The sequence below is a fragment of the Leuciscus leuciscus genome (assembly GCF_965113295.1).
Source record: "Leuciscus leuciscus genome assembly, chromosome: 5".
Taxonomy (NCBI): domain Eukaryota; kingdom Metazoa; phylum Chordata; class Actinopteri; order Cypriniformes; family Leuciscidae; genus Leuciscus; species Leuciscus leuciscus.
In genome coordinates this window covers 17,097,193-17,113,693 of record NC_138729.1, presented here as the reverse complement: position 1 = coordinate 17,113,693, position 16,501 = coordinate 17,097,193, and the positions used below count along the sequence as shown (strand labels likewise).

Sequence of the window (16,501 nt, the reverse complement as noted above, 5' to 3'; positions counted from 1 at the left end):
TTTGCCCTGTGCATGAATGCCAGACAAGACCTTAAACCTTCATGGTCATATGGGCAATGGCACCTTACACTGCTTTATTACGACTGGCGCGAATGCGATGAAATGCATTAACAACTAAATCATTGCAAACATTGAATGTGCATTTAAACCTAAAATATATTATAACTGTGTTATTTCATATTAAACCGCAAACTCTACACTACATTTTTTTTTTTTTTTTTTTTTTAATGAAACGCATTTTTGAAGACGGAAGAGCTTTTTCTAATAAGAGGAGGAGTTTCATATGCAAATGAAACACACCTGAAGATGTTACTCCTATGGTTACTCCCAGTACTTGCGGAAGCTCACTGCTCAAACATACAGCTGTCGCCTCGTCCCCAGACTCTTCTGCTGACAATACCTTAAGGAAGATTTACCCAACAGGTAGGCATAATATATTTATTTATAAGAAGCGAATGTATTCTTATCGATGATGTTTTTGTTAATTGAGAAGCATTAATTCCTGATAGTTTCCTGATACAGTCACCTTTCAGTGCATCTGATGTTGCTATTAATTATTTACCTTTGTCAAGCATCTCTGTAAGCAGCCTTAATTGATTCAGGGTAGGTATCCTGGGTGTATATGCAGAATCCCTGACAACATTCAAAAAACAGCTGAAAACCAATCTCTTCCGTGAGCACTTAACCTTATAAAAATTCCTTTCCCTTCGAAACACCACTTATCAGGCTTATGCTACTCTGAATAATACCTGAACTTCGTATTTTGAGCACTTCCTGCGTTGTTGTTGCTCTTGCCTCTTTATGATGACTCGCTGAATTTAGTCCTAATTTGTAAGTCGCCTTGGATAAAGGCGTCTGCTAAATGACTAAATGTAAATGTATATGCACAAAAAAGTATATAATGCCTTCATTTTTATATATATTATCATTTGCTTTATTTATTTATTTTGTTGTCCATTTATTAATGCATTATTCTAATTTACAATCTGATCTACTGTAGCCCAGTGTGGTATTAAAAAATACATCAGTATCTCTATAAACATTATATAATGCTTTGTAATTATGATATCACTGTATTAACCAATAAAATGCATTTTATATAAATTACATCAGCAGGGTAACTTTTACCTTATTAACTTTAACCTTGTACTATTGTCTACTCCTGAATGACATACAATGGCAAGTCTTAGAGAACCAGTAAGTGTAAAAGTGTACGTGTGAGAGAGACCCCGCCCTTTCTGATTCTTCTTTTTTTCCAGTGGGGGTGGAAATATCTGCCTGAGGCATTACAGGGAGAGCAGTTCAACTGTCGAAGCTTTAGAACTATTTTGAGATATAGAAAAAGTGTTCTAGACATATAGACAGGAACTGCCTTTGTTCTTTCTGATGGAAGCTGATGATCATGTATTTCAGGGGAAACAAAGTACATCACCCTTCCTCTATTTAATTTATTAACATTAGACCATGTGGAACACAAGTATGCAAAATATGGCTATTGTGTATATAATTATTATAATAGTGTTTTTTTTCGAAACAGCACCATGGTGTACCACCCTGAATTTGAGAAAGCAGGAAAGCAGACAGGCCTGCAGGTATGGAGGATTGAAAACATGGATTTGGTGCCTGTCCCTCAGAGTCTTCATGGTGGCTTCTACACAGGTGATACCTACCTCATCCTCAATACCATAAAACAAAAGTCTGGGAGTCTACAATATGACGTTCACTTCTGGATAGGTAATACTGCGGTTAACGTAAATCTAAGTTGTCCACTGTGACCACTTTTATTGAAAACTTGTTTATGAACATTGTGAAATGGTATCTCCAGGTGATGCATGCACAACGGATGAGAGTGGGGCTGCTGCTATCTTCACCATCCAAATGGATGATTTCCTTGGAGGAAAGCCCATCCAGTACAGAGAGGTCCAGGGATATGAGTCAAAAACCTTTGTAGGCTACTTCAAATCAGGCCTTAAGTACATGGTAGGTAGAGTTAATCAATTTAAAATGCTTTGATGCACAAAATGTATTTGGATACTTAGTTCATAACAAAACCACAGATGTCATTTTACTTATCAAACTATTTTTTATTTCTTCAGCAAGGTGGAGTTGCCTCTGGATTCAAACACATAGCTACTGGTGCCGTGAATGTGAAGCGAGTTCTCCATGTGAGTGGCAGACGTGTAATCCGGGCCATTGAAGTACCTGTTAGTTGGGACAGCTTCAACCAGGGTGATTGTTTCATCCTAGACTTTGGACAGGTGAAATATGATATGAATTAATGTTCTGCTTCTTTTCTCTTTTGCATTTTATCATAATGTATTCCATGTATTCATGCTATTTCTCTTATACTTGCATCAGGAGATATACCAGTGGTGTGGGTCCAAGTGTAACCAGTTTGAAAGACTGAAAGCCACCAATGTTTCCAAAGATATTCGTGATAATGAGCGTTGTGGGAGAGCAAAACTTTTTGTGTGTGAAGAAGGATCAGAGAGTGAGAAGATACTAGCGGTTAGTATAATACAAGGAGTATGTTTCCTTCATTCATTTTGGATATAGGTTAGTGCCTTAAGGCTGGAATACACTACACAACTTATTAATTCTGAACAGCTCTTAAAACACTAGACATGCATCAGAACTGACCATCATACACTGATTGACTGAGGATCACACTACTAGACACTCAAGTCGTTCCGAGTACAACAAACTCAAATAGAAACGTGCCTCAATTGTTCAAGTCACAGGACTAAGGAAAACCATATGCATTCTAAAATCGACAACATTTTTTTTACTAAAAACTGGCTGACTTCCTCAACTGGCATTGACTCTTCCAGTCTACAAATTGGGGGAAAAGTCATGTAGTGTATTGCAGCATTTAGTAAGTATTCAGTATTTTGTTCTGAATAAGAGTGCTGTACAATATTTGATCAGATTCTTGGACCAAAGCCTGATCTTCCTGATGCGCAGTCTGAAGACACGAAGACTGACGCGTCCAACAGGAAGTCGGCCAAATTGTACAAGGTACAGTAAGCTATACTTTAGCTTTTCCCTGAGAAATTATCTTGAAAAATTAACAAAATGGGTAATTCTTGTGGTCATTATTGCTCAGGTGTCAAATGCCAGTGGGACTATGTCTGTTACTTTGGTGGCTGAAGAGAACCCTTTTCCCCAAAGTGAACTGCTGTCCACTGACTGCTTTATCTTGGACCATGGTTCCAATGGCAAGATATTTGTTTGGAAAGGTCGGCTTAGCACATCATTCAAATTTATTAAAAATTTACATCTTGGGACATGCCTAAATGTAAATCTTAACCTTTATTTCTTTAATAAAACAGGTAAAGAGGCTAATAAAGAAGAACGGAGTGCAGGTATGAAAGCTGCTGAGGACTTCATAAGTAAGATGGGCTATCCTAAACACACTGAGGTCCAGATCATCCCTGAGAATGGAGAGACTCCTCTTTTCAAACAGTTCTTTAAGTTCTGGAGTGATACAGAGCAGACAAAGGGTATGGGACAAGCCTATGTGCCCAACAGAATTGCCAAGATCAAGAAAGTGCCCTTTGATGCATCATCTTTGCACAAATCAGAGGCAATGGCTGCTCAGCATGGAATGGTAGATGACGGGAAGGGGGAGATAAAGGTAAACGTCTTCTGTAGTTGTGTAACAGATTGCAATTATCAAGTGATTTTTAAGTAGACAAATGAATGGACAATTTGTCTTGTTTCATTGCTTTGGAAAGATCTGGCGCATTGAGGGATCAGACAAGGTTCCAGTTGACTCATCCATTCATGGGCAGTTCTTTGGAGGAGATAGTTACATCATCCTGTACACCTACAGGCATGGGGGACGTCAGGGGCAGATTATATATATATGGTAAGAGCTACAGACCTACTTCTGGATTCCATTCAGTCCTTTATGAATCCTGAACCTGGAAAATAATCACTGAATGCCTAAGGAGTTGGTCTTAAGCCAAGGGCTTTGTCTGCTCATGTTACACAAGAACACTCGGGTAACAGAACACAATGGTCTTTGAGTATTATCTCTTAGCCCCACCAGGCTGGGCCTCTGTTCGTCAATAGGATGAGTCATCACTGCAGAGGTTCATTACATTTTGTTTATGTCCACAGGCAGGGGGAAGAGTCCAGTCAAGATGAAAAAGGAACTTCTGCCATTCTAGCTGCCCAGCTAGATGCAGAGCTTGGTGGAAGTGCTGTGCAGGTGACACTTGCTTGGTGCATTTAATGATTACAATATTCACCTTCTACATGTAGTCTAATAAATTCTAGACCAGAGTTATCCAAACATGCTCTTTGAGGGCTAATGTCCTGCAGCGTTTAGCTCCAGACTGCCCCAACACACTTGCCTGAAGGTTTCTAGCAATCCTGACCTTGATTTGCAGGTTGGCGTGCTTAATTAGGATTGGAGCGGAATTGTTTGACACATAGACCATCAAAACAAATCAGTAACACCAGCTTGAATGTGCATGTTTATTAAGGTGCGAGTAATGCAAGGCAAAGAACCCCTTCACCTCATGAGTATCTTTGGTGGGCAACCAATGGTGGTGCACAAGGGTGGGACTTCACGAGAGGGTGGCCAATCGCAAGCTCCTGTAGTCCGCCTTTTCCAAGTGCGTGCCAACATTGCTGGGCACACAAGAGCTGTTGAGGTGAGTCATGAGTGGAAGTGTGTTTTAGCTGTACCATTGAATGATTCGTTTTTGTCTATTGTTCTTCATTTGAAAATGTATGCAAAATTGGTTCTCCTTGGACAAAAGTTGTTCACTTTGCCTGAAACAGGTTGACGCTGTGGCCTCCAGCCTCAACTCCAACGATGCCTTTGTTTTGGTGACTCCTTCGGGCTCTACACTGTGGCTGGGTCAGGGTATAAGTGATGCAGAAAAGAATGGAGCCAAAAAGCTTGGCAGCATTTTAGGAGTGGACCTTTCAGAGATATCAGAAGGAGCAGAGGGAGGTGGGTGTACAGTCATTGGTAGAGGAGTGTTTTAATGTATTTATTTGACATTACATTAAAAATATAAGAATCCTTCTAGAACAAATATTGTTCAAATTTCTACATAGATGACTTCTGGAGCACTCTTGGAGGAAAAGCAGAGTATCGCACCTCTGAAAGGCTCAAGAACAAAATGGACACCCATCCTCCTAAGCTGTTTGCATGCTCTAACAAGACAGGACTATTCCTTGTGAGTTTCCATGTTGCCAATAATGTAAACACGATTGTAGTATTTAAGATGCAGTTCCAGAAAAGTCAATGCTCCTCACTGTTCTTAAATTGATCCAAAGAGATATAGTTTAGTTTAATTATAGTCCACTGAAATCCATCAATACATTATCCAAGCCGCTTTATCCTCTGCAGGGTCACAGGGATGCTGGAGATCACTGAAATGCCTGCTTTCATAGTTCACAATTTTGTTTGTTCTTCTGTACCAATCTAGATTGAAGAGGTGCCAGGAGAGATGACCCAGGAGGACTTGGCTCCAGATGATATCATGATCCTGGACACCTGGGATCAGGTAAACCTGTATATATATATATGACACTTGCAATAAAATACACTCTAAAGAAAATGAAATCTAATGCCTTCCATGCTTGAAATCATTGTCTCCTAGGTCTTTGTTTGGATTGGAAATGAAGCAAACGAAGATGAAAAAAGTGAAACTTTGACTTCAGGTGAGAAAACCCCCATGTTCTGCAACGTTGTAGCTGCTTTCATTAGCTAACGATTTACCTTCATCCTCATCTTTTCCTACTTTAGCGGTCAAATATATTGAATCGGATCCTGCCAATAGGGACAAGAGAACTCCCATCGTTACAGTGAAGCAGGGCTTTGAACCTCCGACATTCACTGGCTGGTTCCTGGGTTGGAACCATGATTTCTGGAGCTCTGACCCACTGCAACGGGCCATGACTGGTTTGAAAATGTAATCTAATGGCTTGTCGGGACAATGAGACAGGGTTGTTTGTGTTCTTTTGATCTAATGTAAAATGCAAATGCTTCAAGCTGCCTATAAACACTTCATACTACCTAACATTTCTCAACTGAGATAGACCGAACATTGTTTACCTTACTCATCCTTGTTTTACCTCCTTATGCGAAATATAAAAATGTCCAGAAGACATTTAAAGGCATTATACAAATTCTGTTTATTCAATGCTTGATCAAAAATAAATGTATGAACAGAAGAATAAAAAAGAACTATCAAACATCTTCAACATGTACTTTTTCTTTACAGTGGTGGAATATTTAGCGTGTTGGTTCATTTTCAAAGTCTAATTATCCGTACAAGTGATCATAGTTCAAGTGTTGTCCTCTTTCTGGCCACTCTCTTCATCACTGTCACAGCAATCATCCTCATTAATGTCCTGAAAAATGTCAGATATAAGAAAGCTCTGCTTCTGCTCAACCTTTAGCTCATCGTCATCAAGGTCTTCACAATCTTTCTCCAGGGCTGGCAAGATTTTCTCATAGAGGAAGTCAACAATGTCTGTAAAAAACATAATAGATATGCAATACATTAAAACATTTAGTAGGAAATTCATACTCTAGTAGTCACTACATGAGCTAACATGTGATGGGTTTTTACATGGAAAAAAAAGTTTTTAACTGCACACCGACATATTCTCGAGTCTCTGACCAAGAGTCGAGTCTTGAAACTTTACATTAAAGCAAACCAAGTAAATTGTTTACAAAGCTATACTGTGTGTCAACTATTTTTAGGAAGCCATCTTTGGTGTACACTATGGAAAACAGAAAAATGTGCTGAAGTTACAATTACCATCTACAAGGTAAAAAGCTAAATTCAGCAATAATGTGGAATATATGAACGCACTTACCTCCAAAACACTTGGCCTTCCAATCTGGCACATAGCTAACTTTAAGCTGGTGCCACTTTGCTTGCACATGTGCTGGAGGAACATCCCTATGAGACAGAGGACAAAGACGTGACACCAAGCTTGTTTACACCTGCAGAATCATCATCATCATCATCATGCTTGAACAAGCAGGTGCATTATTCCATTTACTTGATGGGAACCTGAATAATGTAACCTGTGTAATTGACCTCAGATGCCATTTACCCAACTTAATTAACTCCTTAGGGACATTATTTCTTTATTCTGGATCTAGCAATCTTACCTTAGTTATCTCTGATTGTTTTAAATGCTTCCAATGTTCAAACACCAATGTTTCAATTAATCTGGGGTTTCATTGAATTGGTTCTCATATCATAGTTATACCACACTACATACATACATTTTAAAATAAATAAATAAAAGTCTAATTAAGACCTCGTAATGATTCATGGTTTTTCACAAATAAATACACACACACACACACACACACACACACACACACATATATATATAACACTGTTAAATCTATGATTACGATCCTTTAGGTTTGTTAAATTAAGTTAGCATTGATCTTATATTACAAAGCTGTCCTTTGTGTCCACTGCATCAGTTATTTACAGGTTGTGGTATTAGGATACATTCTCAAATCTCAGAATTACCATAATTGATTAATTTCCAACTAGAAAAACATTTCAAGTCACATCATGCCAAAATAGACAAAATGGTAGTGGCCTGGAGGTAGCAACTTCTACACATTTAATGAGCCAACCTGGTGGGACCATTATTACAATAGTTAACTAATGTGGTCTCAAAGACTTCTGCATTGGTTTCTATTGCAAAGAAAGTTCAGTTGGTAGGTATACGCCAAAAATAACAACAACAACCGCAACATAAAGGGCTTTGCAATACAGATGTTGTCTTATTTACAACATGACAATGTGCAGTCGCCACGCTGGACAACTGCGTCTTTTGAGGCAGCGGCAGAAAGGTGGCTGGTATGAATGACTTTATTCCGTACGGTTGTCTACACTGGTCTAAAAACATGTCTTTGTTATATTCTCATTTTCTGCAAGTCCGGCACTTTGCAACAACACAACCTTGTTTCTTCTGTGACTTTCAGCATGTTTCCAATAACAACGTCTGACGTTTACGTTTTACGTGGCGTGAGAAAGTCACAAACCACACGAAATCCGATCAGAGCAGGCAGACTGAAACGGATTTCCAGAAATGTGATTTGAATAGGATTTCACACCACATTATTATGGCATATCGGATTTCATGTGATTTTTTTTGCCATTCACACTTGCTAAATCTGATCTGATTTCAACCGGATATGCACAAAAACCGGATTTGGACTGACAGTCTGAACGTAGCCTTAATGATACAGTGTTAGAATGTAGGACATTTTACTACAAACAACCAATCAAACTGAACAGCACTTGCCTCAACAGGTAATTATGTGCTTTGTGTAGTCCCAGAAAATTTACCTCATTGCATTTCATTTTATCATTTGAAAAAAAAAATGTCAGTGTCAAAATACTTTTTGGGGGCAAACTTTATATATAGTAGATTAATTGGGTGTTTGAGCAACCAAAAGTGTACATAAATGTTTATGTGAGATGTTATTCATTTAGGCACATTGGGGTGTGCAACAAGATGATAATAGATTTTGAACGATTAAATTTGTCTCCTCTATCTGCTTTTACACCCAGAAATGAAGAATCTGTCAGCATTTACTCATCCTTATGTCGTTCCAAACCGTAAGACTTTCGTTCATCTTCAATGATAAATTAAGATATTTGTAATGAAATCAGAGAGACAACCACTTTGATGCTTCAAAAATGTAATAAAGAGATCGTAAAACTAATCCATATGTTTATTTACTAATCTAAATTTCCTGACGAGACACGATCACTTTATGTGATGAACATAAAATTTGAATATATTTAATTTTAGGTTTTTATTCACATATAAACTATGATCAGCAAACATAAACAGAAGCTCAACCAAGCATACTTGCTTGACGCACAAGAAAAAAAACTAATTGGTTCTCGCAATTTGAGCTTCCTTTTACCGCAACTAATGTGTGTTAATGAATGTATATGTAAGCAATAAGGTACGAGAGGCTAGCCTGACTACGTCAGACTTTGTACTTCCGCTCAATTTCATTTCGCTTCTGTACTCAGTCTGAGACAGCGTCATAGCTTTCCGTTTTCCTCCGGCCTGAAAACAGCCGGCCAATCAACGAACAGAGGGCGGGCTGAGAGCCGTGACGTAGACGCTGATTGTACCGTGGATGCGTAGATTTACTTCACATAATCTGCAAAAGTCGTTCACAGCCATGTTCACTCCGGTATTTCGCTCGATGGTTTTGTTTTCGCATCATACATGTGTTTACAGTGGAAGTTAGATGCGGCTGAGCATGCACATAACACACGCCATAACCAAACGTTATGTGATTGGCTTACGGGTAACCAATGATTTTAAACTTCAGACAATATCACACATGTGTTTAAGTTGCTAAGAGTGGTTGCTAGGGGTGTTGTGTAGTGATACATAGAACAGTTGGGTGAAGCGGTCATAGCCGTGTTTTATCCTGAATAAAGCACAGCTATTGACCAATCAGAATCAAGGATTGGAACTAACCGTTTTATAAATGTGAATAAAAAGCTTAAATTAAATCTATTCATCAAATAAAGCGATTGTGTCTCTTCAATAAATGTGGACTAAACCACTCAATTCATATGGATTAGTTTTCAAATATCTTTATGAACTTTTTGAAGCGTCAAAGTGGTAGTTATGTAGACTGTCAATGGAGGGACAGAAATCTCATACTTCATTTGTGTTCCGAAGATGAACAAAAGTCTTATGGGTTTGAAACAACATGAGGGTGAGTAATGACAGAATTTTCATTTTTGGGTGAACTAACCCTTTAATATTCTGAATAAAGTCAAACATTAATAGCGTTGGAATCCAAAATATTAAATGCCATTGATCACTATTTACTGAGTAATCCACTGTTTTGTGGAGGGGGGTTAGAATGACAATTTTCACCTGAGATTTGGAGCAGAATTACAGGTGAAGGGTTTAATTCTGGAATCCACTGTTGCTTCAATGTCTAATGAGTGATTATAATTAAGGTATTAATCAATAATCAATATTTATCCTTCTACATATTAAATTATTTTAATGACTTCTTCAAGCTTATGAGTTTACTTAGTTATAGAATTATATGCAATGTGCTATCTTCCATGATAAAACAGATTTACTCTTCTAGTTGACCAAGACAGCCGAGGTCACTGGGGTCATTTCAGCCTGTCTACTTGACCACTACTTAAAGCATTTATTTTACTTTTCATCTTCAATCACTAGAGAATAATAACGAATATTGTCTGAACCTCTCAATGAGAGAAAGAACATGTCATTAGTATGTTTTGGGAAAGTTTCCTGTTTAGAGCAAGAGCTTGACCAACTCCAACCTTGAAGAAGCTGTGTATTTATGTGTGAGCGCTAGTATTCTTTATTACATATCAGTATTGGTGAGGTGAACAACTGGCACCCTGGGGAGACGTTATTACTTGTTTTTCTCGGCAAGCTGGCGCCTTGAAATGACTTGAAGTTCTGTGACTTCAGATGGTCACTTCGTGCCTAAACCAGAATCCGGGTGTCAGCCGCATAATCGATAGAGATATGCTTCAGCTTATCAGGCCATGTGTGGATATATAATTCTGTTTATTTCTTAGCCAATCAGATTAATTCAACCTGAAGTAATGACGTAGACTAGTGACTGTAAGGTATAATTGCTGTGTAAATGTAAATGTACGGCATGGGCGGCCTATGAACTCCTTGTGAGTGTTGAAGCTGACTTCTGCTGATGAAACTGCAAACTATTCTTCACTAACATTTTCTTCAATTGACTTAACCTCTGACTCCGGGTCATCATTCATCATATCTGGTTCTTGGGTCTTTAACTGTAAATTCCCCTACACAGGTGTCACCCACATTTGGTTTTTGACCATTGAAAATGGGTCAAGTTTAACAATAGGCACATAGAGCCACATTGAGATCTAAATATATCTGGGGCTTTAAATATATATGGCCTTAAAAATAAACACAACAAAAGAAAAGTTTTTTGAGAACCAATATCTAAAAGGATATTGAGATATCTTTAATAATACGGTACTTTTTGAGTTACAGGCATGCCAACTTGCAGGGGGAAAGAAAACAAACAAACATGAAAAGTGCCTTTCCCCATTTTTTAACTGTCACCTTTGTATTTAATGCAACAAAGATTGCTAAAGACAACATCATTTACTAATAGACCAATTTTTCTATGTGTAAAAAGATTTTTTTTTCTAAAGTCATTTTCACCCCCCTGCAATTTGACTTAAAATTTTAGATGAATATTGTCATTTTGACCTTCCTTTACAAAATAGTGGATTACTCAGTAAATATTTATCCATGGTAGAATTTTTTTTAAATATTTGAGCCAGGGACCTCCGATTGACTTGACACAAAATGGCCCTATTGTGGTTATGCTCACGTTATTTACAGTTCTTTATCATCACGAAAGTACTGTGCGTGCACACCAGGGATGGAAATTAGCACCCGCCACCAGCCAAATGCGGGTGATTTTGTGTTGTGGCGGGTAAATTCGCTTCACCTACCGGCCACCGTGGCGGGTAAATAAAAATATACTGTTTCACACAGACGGCGGACACTTTTAGAGGACATAAGTGTACGCTGAAATAAAGTCTTTCACCTCAGAAAAACTGACTTTCTTGTCCTGTCACGTCAGCCGTTATCCTGTTCTCATAGCGAACACTCTTCAAATGCACGCGCAAATGTGGCGGCGCGCGCTGTGTATCGCCTCACTGTATATAAAGTGCAAAATAAACTACGAGCATGCAACGCCGTTACGTTGTAAATTACACAAAATAAAAGTAATGCAGGGATGATTTTCATACTATTCACCAGGAGTAGTTTCCATGGTTCATTAACAGTTATTGTTAATATTGTGTATTCACCATGGTAACTGTCGTTTCCATATTAACCCCAAAATGCCACTTTATTTTTCTTTGTGTTATTTTTTTATATTTCTAAATGACTCTAGTGGCTCATACCAACATTGTATTAACAAAAACTAGTTTGGAACTGCTATTTAATAGCTTTAGCATAGGCCTAATGTTTATTTATTAGTACTAGTCTTTACTATTAGTCATATTCTTACAATCGATGTTAAGTAAAGGGGGACAGTACTTGTGTGTGTGGAAATAGCCGGTTTCAATAAAACTACTTGTGACATGTCATATTTAGCTTTGACTTTGACTGAACATTTGCTCTCACTTTGCGGAAAAAATATCGGGATATATATCGTATATCGATATTCAGCCTAAATAATCGGGATATGACTTCTGGTCCATATCGCCCAGCCCTAGTTTCATTGTTGGGACTAAAAACCTAAAACTGGAAGCCATAAAAGACCACGAATCATTCAAATGCCACATCCAGGTAAAAAAGAGAAATATATATAAGAAGAGAGAAAGAGAAAATGTCAGTATTTCATTGAGGCTTGAGATTAAATAAACTGCTTAAGTATTGTAGATCTTGTAGTATTAATTTTCACATGCAGTTACACATTGTCGGTTAAAAACAAGAAAGTGGCTGGTAAAAACATTGAGTGGCTGGTAGATTTTGAAATCCACCAGCCACAGTGGCCGGTGGACAAAAAAGTTAATTTCCATCCCTGGTGCACACCCAGTGCTAACAGAAAGCCGTCTGAGACAATTCGTGCTGTTTCTTTTGCGTCTCATTGCACTTAAACTGTCAAATACAACAACAACAACAACAAAAAAAAAATATATATATATCATATATATCAAATATATCTATGCCTCTCTTGAAGTGACAGAAACTTAATAAATTATCAACAAAATATAACAAACACCAAAAGAAAATGAAAAATCACTTTTTACTCTTGGAATAAGAATCAATGTACAGTAAGAGCTTATTCAATCTCTTACTTGAAATGCATACTGTATTTCTTACTTCGAAATACATACTGTACCTGATTTTTTAATTCTTTTTTTTTTTTAAACCGCTTTACTTACCGCTTTAAAATTGCTTTACTGATTGTCTTTGTTTTTATTGGTGATAAATAAAATTATGAATAGCAAAATAAGATTTTGGTCATATTGCCCAACCCTTACTTTTGCCTCAATGGTCTGGCATTCTTTTTTATTTATGTTTTGTTACCTTGTAGGCTTCTATTTTTTTTAAATAGGGAAATTAGGCGGTACTGCTAAGCAACTAACAATTAGTCTTGCAAACCAATATGAAAAATAACCGTGATAAGATCATGATCCTGCCTGAAAAAACATTTGTTATATATTTTTGCCATTTCACCCACCCCAACTGCAAATAATCCTCACCCGAATACAGCCGTGAGATCATCCCAGTCGACATCCGTAACATCCTCCACTTGCGTTTGATACATTCTGTGTAAATAGATCATTTTTTTTTGTTTTTGTAAAAGTAAGGTAAAGAAAAACAGGATAACAAAAGCTAAGCAAGCATGCAAAAACAAGATCTCTTACGCTTTAATGAGTCTGATTTTGGCCTCCTGAGCTTTCCTTCCCCTACATAAAGTCCCTGAGGACATCCGTACAGCGAGTATGTTCAACCTTAGGCGTGAAGGGGAAAATTCAACAATGTTGATTATACAAATAAAGAATAACTTAAAATGGACCACCATTTAATATAAAAGTGTTTTAAATGCCTCTCTCACCATTTCTCTCTGCATTTGCTCCAACATCGAGTTTTAACCTTCAGTGCAATATTGAACCAAGGCAATTTTTGGTAGAGCATTTCTCTACTGACTCGTTTTGGTGTTGTGTTATTTGGCGACTCAGATTTCAGCACTGTTACAATATGGTCTCGCACAGCCCTCAAAAGTCTCTGCTCCTCCTTTACGGACCACAATCCACTTTTTTTAGCTGTGTGATGAGATGATATACAAAATGACCAACAGTCACTAAACCTGAAATGTACATGTTTGGAAATTTGTAAAAGACTTACCAGAACTAATTTGGGAAAAACGTTTCTCAAGAGAAAAAGAACTTCGACCAGTCAGCTCAGAAATCTTTCGCCAGTTACTGCCATGTAATGTATGATACTTGAGCAATGCTTTGATTTCTTCTTTTGTAAACCTTTAAAGAAAAGGGGGAAAAAAGCATGGAGGTTTGTAACAAAACTAAATTAAAAGGCATAGCAGATACATTTTTTCAAACCAAATAAACGACTTTCAAAATTATACTTTAATTTACCTTCCCTTATAGTTTCTACCATCAAAAACTTTCGTTCCACGGGTAAAAACATCATGACAAGACCTGGGAATTCCATCCGCTGTTCAAATTTGATTTGGAAAAAGAGATAAACAAATTACTTTAAGTAACAAAAATGTTACATTTTCATTATAGTTTCTTATAATGTTCAATATGTACTTAAATATGACAAGTTTATGGGACTCCAACCAAACACAAAAATTCTCTCATCATTTACTCATCCTCATGCCGTGCCAGATGTATTCATGGATTTCATCAGGTCCCTTTCCACAGGTGTATTAATCAAGCACAATGCAGTCTGCATTCATAATCTAGGTGTTTGATTTTATACACCTGTGGAAAGGGACCTGATGAAACCCATGAATAGGGGTAGGCAATATATACCAGTAGACACGATTTACCGGTAGAAATTTGTCAACCAGTAGAGATTTTGGACTATCGTCTCTATCGTGGTTACGCACATGTGATATTGCTGTGCTGCGCCACCACAAAAGCTTATCATCTGAATGCCTTGCAGTAGGGGTGTGCGATATGACGATTTTTGATCGTGGACGATTAAAATGTCTCCACGATCTGCTTTTGAAGAAATATCGTAGAATCGTGCATTATATCTGTTCTGGCGCCTCTGTCCCAACATACTGAACAACGCGACGTATATTCACATAAAATGTTAAAGGGATAGTTCACTTTGAAATTATTTTTGGTATGTTTTAGCTTACCTCAAGGGCATCCAAGATGTAGGTGTCTTTTTTTCCGCAGTAGTTTCAATTTTGATATTTTTAGGTCAAACCGTTCTTGTCTGTCAGTCATAATGCAGGTCGATGGTCATTATCTCAAAACACAAGCACAGAGTCCAAATTAAAACAATTCCCTGTCGTCCAAATTAAACAACACATTGATGGCCTAAGACACGAAACGAGCGGTTTGTGTGAGAAAACGAACAGTATTTATATCGTTTTTACCACTTATACGCAGCCATGTCGAAGTGATCTGATCTGACGTGTGCGCAGACTGGTGCATAGATATATACACACTAGATGTCGCCTTGTCTACGGCAGTTCATTGGAACGAATGTCTTTAAGGCGACATCTAGTGTATATATCTACGCACCAGTCTGCGCACACGTCAGATCAGATCACTTCGACATGTCTGCGTATAAGTGGTAAAAACGATATAAATACTGTTCGTTTTCTCACACAAACCGCTCGTTTCGTGTCTTAGTGTAGTTCAATGTGTACTTACGATGGGGAATTGTTTAATTTGGACGACGGGGAATTGTTTTAATTTGGACTCTGTGCTTGTGTTTTGAGATAATGACCATAGACCTGCATTATGACTGACAGACAAGAACGGTTTGACCTAAAAATATCAAAATTGAAACTACTGCGGAAAAAAAGACACCTACATCTTGGATGCCCTTGAGGTAAGCTAAAACATACCAAAAATTAATTTCAAAGTGAACTATCCCTTTAACGCAGCGGAACGGGATTGCAGTTCACAAAAGTTCATATTTGCATGTGCTTTAATGCCTTGTCGGTTAAACATTTAATTCGCGTGCTGATGCGCTTTTCTAACGTGTGCGTTTCTCAGCACGTACATGTGAAGCTCACATGCACTAAAAGCCTGTCTACCAGCGCCTTGATACTGGACTAAGTTATCTTTCGAGTCTTATTGTGCTTATACTGTTAAATACACACAAGGTTTACATAAACAAAGTCGGTTATGTCTAAAGTGAAAGCAAACTTGAGAAAATTTAGAGAAAATCTGCTTGTCAAATGCGTGTATATTAGACGCGTCGCGCGCAGCTCTTAAAGAGACAGTAGCAATAGTAAACACGCTGCCGCTTGTCCTTAAAGGGATAGTTCACCCAAAAATAAAAATGATCTCTTCATTTACGCACTCTAATGTTGTTCCAAACCTGTTTTAATTTCCTTCTAATAGTTTCTAAAAATGTTCTAATATTAATATTTTGAAGAATGTGGCTATCAAAACAGTATAGCTGGTCCCCATTGACTTCCATAGGAGAAAAATATACTATGGTAGTCACTGGGGTATATCAACTGTTTGGTTACCCACATTCTTCCAAATAACTTTTATTTTCAACAGAAGAAAGAAACTTATTCGAGTTTAAAACAACTTGAGAGAGTAAATTATGATAATTTGAATAAAACAACAAAATGCAAAGAGAAAATCACTCATTGCTCTTGACTGATAACTTTAATAGTAGCTTTAATAAGTATCAATGTATAATTTATACAGTGAAGTCTGTTTTGTTTTATTTTCATATTTGT

General features: G+C 37.6%; 2 protein-coding genes and 1 long non-coding RNA gene across 3 annotated transcripts in view; 1 reads left to right on the top strand and 2 right to left on the bottom strand.

The window, feature by feature from the left end:
• The first annotated feature begins 321 nt into the window (after positions 1-321).
• gsnb (gelsolin b) lies at positions 322-6,228 on the top strand. The gene is made up of 16 exons (XM_082169741.1): positions 322-423; positions 1,538-1,734; positions 1,826-1,980; positions 2,097-2,258; positions 2,359-2,508; positions 2,929-3,018; positions 3,107-3,239; positions 3,333-3,637; positions 3,738-3,871; positions 4,126-4,216; positions 4,494-4,664; positions 4,795-4,969; positions 5,077-5,198; positions 5,451-5,528; positions 5,625-5,685; positions 5,771-6,228. Exons 2-16 carry the CDS (start codon positions 1,542-1,544, stop codon positions 5,938-5,940), a joined length of 2,190 nt encoding a protein of 729 aa, XP_082025867.1. The 5' UTR covers positions 322-423; positions 1,538-1,541; the 3' UTR covers positions 5,941-6,228.
• Positions 6,141-16,501, bottom strand: part of ttf1.6 (transcription termination factor 1, tandem duplicate 6) — a 23,831-nt gene continuing 13,470 nt past the window's right edge. The window contains exons 3-9 of the mRNA XM_082169744.1: positions 14,193-14,271; positions 13,945-14,075; positions 13,655-13,862; positions 13,464-13,550; positions 13,299-13,364; positions 6,850-6,935; positions 6,141-6,500 (exon numbers count right to left, since the gene is read on the bottom strand). Coding sequence (XP_082025870.1) covers positions 6,313-6,500; positions 6,850-6,935; positions 13,299-13,364; positions 13,464-13,550; positions 13,655-13,862; positions 13,945-14,075; positions 14,193-14,271 — 845 coding nt within the window. The 3' untranslated portion in view covers positions 6,141-6,312. The remainder of the gene's footprint in view (positions 6,501-6,849; positions 6,936-13,298; positions 13,365-13,463; positions 13,551-13,654; positions 13,863-13,944; positions 14,076-14,192; positions 14,272-16,501) is intronic.
• LOC309498826 overlaps positions 14,279-16,501 on the bottom strand; it is a 7,330-nt gene continuing 5,107 nt past the window's right edge. Inside the window, exons 2-3 of the long non-coding RNA XR_014206052.1 lie at positions 14,558-14,720; positions 14,279-14,432 (exon numbers count right to left, since the gene is read on the bottom strand). This is a non-coding gene — a long non-coding RNA (uncharacterized lncRNA). The remainder of the gene's footprint in view (positions 14,433-14,557; positions 14,721-16,501) is intronic.